At 50.6% G+C, this 5263-nt stretch overlaps 1 protein-coding gene across 1 annotated transcript in view; it reads right to left on the bottom strand.

The window, feature by feature from the left end:
- Positions 1-5263, bottom strand: part of LOC107123534 (transmembrane protein C15orf27 homolog) — a gene marked incomplete at its 5' end in the record, with an annotated part of 30818 nt that overhangs the window by 6276 nt on the left and 19279 nt on the right. The window contains one exon of the mRNA XM_015426787.1: positions 796-858. Coding sequence (XP_015282273.1) covers positions 796-858 — 63 coding nt within the window. The remainder of the gene's footprint in view (positions 1-795; positions 859-5263) is intronic.

The raw sequence follows: 5263 nt of genomic DNA, 5'->3' as shown, positions 1-5263 counted from the left end.
GAATGGTTAAGATGTCTGCAGACTCTCAATGTCTCAATAAACTTTACTTCTTTGAATGAAGCTGTTGGGAACTGGTTGCTGCAGGAGCCTGACAACTGCTGGTCTTCCAAGGAGGTCTCCCATGCGAGTACTTGCCAAAGCTGACCCTGCTTAGCTTCCGAGATCTGATGGCCTGGGCTATTCAGGTCAGGGCGAGAAAACCATTTAGGTGGGGTGCAATTTACAGGCAAATCTGAGGTCCGCGCATTCTAGTTTTAGAGGTCAGGCTTCCCACAGAGATCAGCCTTTGACTTCCTAGTGGTTCATAGTTGGAGCAGGGCTCTTTTTGTGGAAAAAGCCCAGCAGGAACTCATTAGCATAACAGACCACACCCAACAGCAGAAACTCATTAGCCTATTAGGCCACACCCCTGACAGCACAGCTCATTGGCATATTAGACCACACCCCCATGTTACCAGAAGTGTGCTCATCCAGCCACACCCACCTTTGCCTTTTATTCTGTTCACCTTGTTTGTTGTCAAAACCCAGGGCCTTTTTTTGTAGCAGGAACCCCTTTGCATGTTAGGCCACACACCCCTCATGTAGCCAATCCTAATGAGTGTCTGCTGTTGGGTGTGGCCTATTATGCTAATGAGTTCCTGCTGGGCGTGGCCAACTCAGGAGCCAGCCGGAACTCCGTTCCTGTGCGTTCCTGCCCAAAAATAGCCCTGTCTGAGGTTAATAATATTCTGTCTCATCCTGCGCAATTCAACACGCCAAACAGGCGCATGTGAATTTTTTGTCAATGTGACTTACCACTGCTGGGCTCGTTGTAGTATTGACTGATGTAGTTGTTCATGTCGTCTTTGACCATAGCCTCTGTGGACATAAAAACGGATCATCAAGAGTCACATAACTTAACTCAGGGATTCCATCTTTTTAGACGCTGGTATGAGCGGCTGTTTTGGTGTGGTGGTTAAGATAGCCAGTTTGGTGCAGGGGTTAGGAGCACAGACTCTAGTCTGGGAGAACCGGGTTTGATTCCCCACTCCTCCACAGGCAGCTCCTGGTGCGGCCTTTCGCAAGTGCTCTCAGGGCTGTTCTCTCAGGAGCAGTCCTCGAAAGAGCTCTCTCAGGCCCACCTACCTCGCAGGTTGTCTGTTGTGGTGAGGGGAAGGGAAAGGAGATTGTAAGCCGCTCTGAGACTTCTTCGGGTAGTGAAGGGCGGGGTATATATCCATCCTCCTCCTCCACTTCTTCTTTTATCAATCTCATTTTAGACTGCCCCATTTTATGCGCTGTTATGCCCTGGATTGCTTTGTTGTTTTTATTGACTTGGATTGTTTTGCTGACATGTCTTTATTAGTATGACTCTTTTTTCCTGGGTTTAGTTTGTTTTTATTGTTGTGAACCACCCCGAGCAGGTCTGGAATAGCGGAGTACAAATTTTCTGAATGAACAAGCATACCTTTTTTTCCTGGGGAGAAACTTAATGTTCCTTTAGCCAGGAAAAGGAGGCGGATGTGACCACAGGGAAGAGGGCTAGGAGTTGCTTTCTGCTGCTCCAGGGGCCTGGCTTAGATTTTATGGGCAAAGAGTTACAGAGAAAAGGCAGATTTCAGCTGAGCTTACCACTGAGTCTATGACCCAGAATGATGTGACCACAGGGAAGAGGGCTAGGACTTGCTTTCTGCTGCTCCAGGGGCCTGGCTTAGATTTTATGGGCAAAGAGTTACAGAGAAAAGGCAGATTTCAGCTGAGCTTACCTAATGGTAAGAGTGGTTCAACCACTGAGTCTATGACCCAGAAGGAAGGGACTCTCCCTCGCTAGTCAACTTCAGACAGAGGTTGGACAGCTATCCCATTGGGAATGCTCTTATAAACAGCTTTAAAACGGGATTAGATTCATGGAGGAGAAGTCTATCAGTGGCTACTAGCCATGGTGACTGAGTGGAACCTCCTCATTTGGCCACTGTGTGAGACGGGATGCTGGACTAGAGGGAACCACTGGTCTGATCCAGCAGGACTCTTCTGATGTTCTTATCAGGGGAAGGCCTCGGTCTCTGTGCCCTGTTGTTGGCCACTGTGTGAGACAGGATGCTGGACTAGATGGACCACTGGTGTGATCTAGCAGGGCTCTTCTGATGTTCTAATGAAGGCCTCGGCCTCTATGCCCTGTTGTTGGCCCTCCAGAGGAAGTGGTCGGCCCCTGTGTGAGACAGGATGCTAGACTAAATGGACCACTGGTCTGATCCAGCAGGGCTCTTCTGATGTTCTTACCGGGGGAAGGCTTCGGCCTCTATGCCCTGTTGTTGGCCACTGTGTGAGACAGGATGGTGGACTACTGGTCTGATCCAGCAGGGCTCTTCTTATGTTCTTGTGAATGTTTTGAATTTCCTGCTTTGCGCTGGACCAGGCCTCTTCTAGTTTCAGAGGGTAGCTGCGTTGGCTAGATTTGAGTCCAGTAACATCTCAGGGAGCAATAAGATTTTCAGGGCGTGAGCTTCCAAGAGCCAAACCTCCCTCCGTCTGAGTCTGACGAAGGCAGCTTTGACTCTCAAAAACTTGCACCCTGAAAATCTTGTCGGTCTCTAAGGTGCCACTGCACCCGAATTGAGCCGTGCCAAATCTCGGACTCTCTGCTTCTGTGGTTTTCCGAAGCAGCATGAAACGAAGAGTTACCTCAGGACCAATGCTCCCTCTAAGCTGTGGAGTCTTGTGAGCAAAAATTCTACTTTGTGAGCTACCGGCATGAAAGTTGTCAGGGAGCGATTTGGCTACTGCATGAATTAGTTTGCTCCGGGGCCCTCCTTCCTGAGCAGAGACAAAACTGGGTGAGCCGGAGGCTAAGAAACTGTGAGCTAGCTCGCACTAACTCTGCTTAGAGGGAACACTGCCCAGGATGGCGAAATGAAAAGTTACCTCAGAGGTTGTTGTCCCCCCCCCCCCCCGAAAGCTTCGGAAAGAAGGTACGGCAGGAACACCCAAACCGAAAAGCAATCTGATCTGCCCACTTTGTGGCAGATCGCATGCCTTAAAAGCATCCTCTCCTTTTAAGTGCTTTTTTAAAAAAATACCACACTACGGGGGGTGGGGGGGGGGAGAAGCCACACACAGAGACGCAACCCCTCTCGCTTATTCCTCGGAGCCAGATTCCCCACACACCCCTCGGGTCTCTCTGGCCACGGCTCCCTTCTTTCACAGCACATTGTGGTTTGCAGGTGGAGAGAAACAGATGTTTTCTGCGGCATGCTTCTCTCCGCGCAACAAGGCCCAAACCACTGAGGCACTCTGTACCTGAAATAGCCGCCGCGCTCCTCAGATGGCAATCTAACCTGACACTGAAAGGGAACATGGCTGCCTTCCTGGTTTCCTTGGCTCTTAAAAGCTTTTTTGGCCTCTGCTGATCTTTAAATGCCTGCAGTCAGAGGTGTGCTTTCTGCTAATGCCGGGAGTTTAGAAAAGGAGCCTCGGTGTAGCTCAGGGCAATGCTGCCAGATTAGGAGTACATTGCAATGCTTTTTAGCTATCTGCTGTTAAAACACACTTCGTTTCGGCCCATACATAATTGATGCCATAAATGCCATGTACCCATCGCGGTTATACCGGTACTTAGGCGTTATTCCAGAGACGGTCGGGAGCGTTCACGTGCCAGGCATGTCCAACTGTGTATTTTAGCCAAAGCAAGGAAGGGGCTACAGCTGTGAAGGAGCTCCCAGGTTCTGAGACCCAACCGGATAGAAATCTCATGCAACCTTTTGCGAAAGGGAGATTTGTTTGGGACTGAGGATTTGGAGGAAAGTCCAGGTTATGAGGAAGCTCTCTGTTAGGGCAACGTGCATTGGGCCACCGTTCCAGGAGAGTGTTAAGCAGTGTTCCCTCTAAGCTGAGTTAGTGTGAGCTAGCTCACAGTTTTTTAGCCTCTGGCTCACAGATTTTTTTCCTCAACTCAGGAAGGATGGCTCCAGAGCACACTGATTTAATGCAGCAGCCAAACTGCTCACTCAGAAGTTTAATGCCAGTAGCTCACAAAGTAGAATTTTTGCTCACAAGTCTCCACAGCTTAGAGGGAACATTGGTGTTAAGTCTCTTGCAGAACAATAAAGCAGAAGTCCGGTGACGCCTGTCGTTAAGGTGACAATGGTGATGGTAATGCCGCTGGGGTGGATCCAAGGGTCCTGCAAGTAGCCGTTTGTCCTCCCAGGGCCGGTTCCAAGTTTTGGAGGGTCCTAGTTGAAGAGTGTCTAGGAGCTCCTGCTCCCCCCCCCAGGTCAGGCCCCTTGCTCATGCCTCCCTCCCCACCCACTCATCTTTAAAGCTCTTTATGGCCAGGGACCTGCATACCTGATGGACCACCTTTCCACATATGTACCCCAGAGAGCGCTGCGATCAGGGACCCAGAATCGCCTGTCCTCCCGAACCTTAAGGAGGCCAGACTGGTAGCGATGAGGGCCAGGGCTTTCTCGGTGGCGGCTCCACTCTGGTGGAATGAACTCCCGGAGGACATCAGGGCCCTGCGGGACCTGTTACAGTTCCGCAGGGGCCGCAAGACGGAGCTCTTCCGCCAGGCCTTTGGAGCCGCCACCACTACAGCTACCACCATTGCTATCAGTGATAACAATTGATATCTTACGGTGGAAGAGCCGTGATCCGCTGGACCCTTTAATTACTGCCCAAGACAATCCCCCTCTATGACATCTGAAGCACTTTCCCATGACACCTGAAGCTGAATGGAGCTGACGTGACAATGTCTAGCATTTTAATATTATTACTAGGAAAAAGGCCCGTTGTGGAAATAAATACAACGGCCTCTAGAAAGAGGCTCTGGGCGGGTGCCCTGGCCTTGGACACTCAATTTGCTGTGGCGACCTCAGCAGGGTATAATGACACTGAGTCCACCATTTTCTCCAGAGGAACTGATCTCTGCTACCTAAAGAACAGTTCTAATTTTGAGTGATCTCCAGCCCTCACCTGGAGATTGGCAATGATGGTTACCCAGAAGAGTATGGTTGGTTTGGAGGGTAGAGTCTATGGCTTTGTACCTGTCCGAGGTCCCACGCCTCCTGAAACCTCGCCCTCTCCAGGCTCCATCCCTCACATCTCCAGGAATTTCCCACCTGGAGTTGGCAACCCTATCTCCTTCCCAGCCAATCATCAACCTACCTTTATTTCTCCCTCACTCTTCAGCTTTCCACCCCCCACACACCTGCAGCCTCTCCCGTGCTCTGAAGCCCTGACTGCTACGTCACATTGGCTGTCATACGGGGGCCACCTCAGCAGCATA

The sequence above is a fragment of the Gekko japonicus genome, unplaced genomic scaffold (assembly GCF_001447785.1).
Source record: "Gekko japonicus isolate JY-2015 unplaced genomic scaffold, Gekko_japonicus_V1.1 scaffold5187, whole genome shotgun sequence".
NCBI classification, from domain to species: Eukaryota; Metazoa; Chordata; class Lepidosauria; order Squamata; family Gekkonidae; genus Gekko; species Gekko japonicus.
Note: the sequence above shows the minus strand (reverse complement) of the source record. Positions and strands in the feature narration are given on the sequence as shown.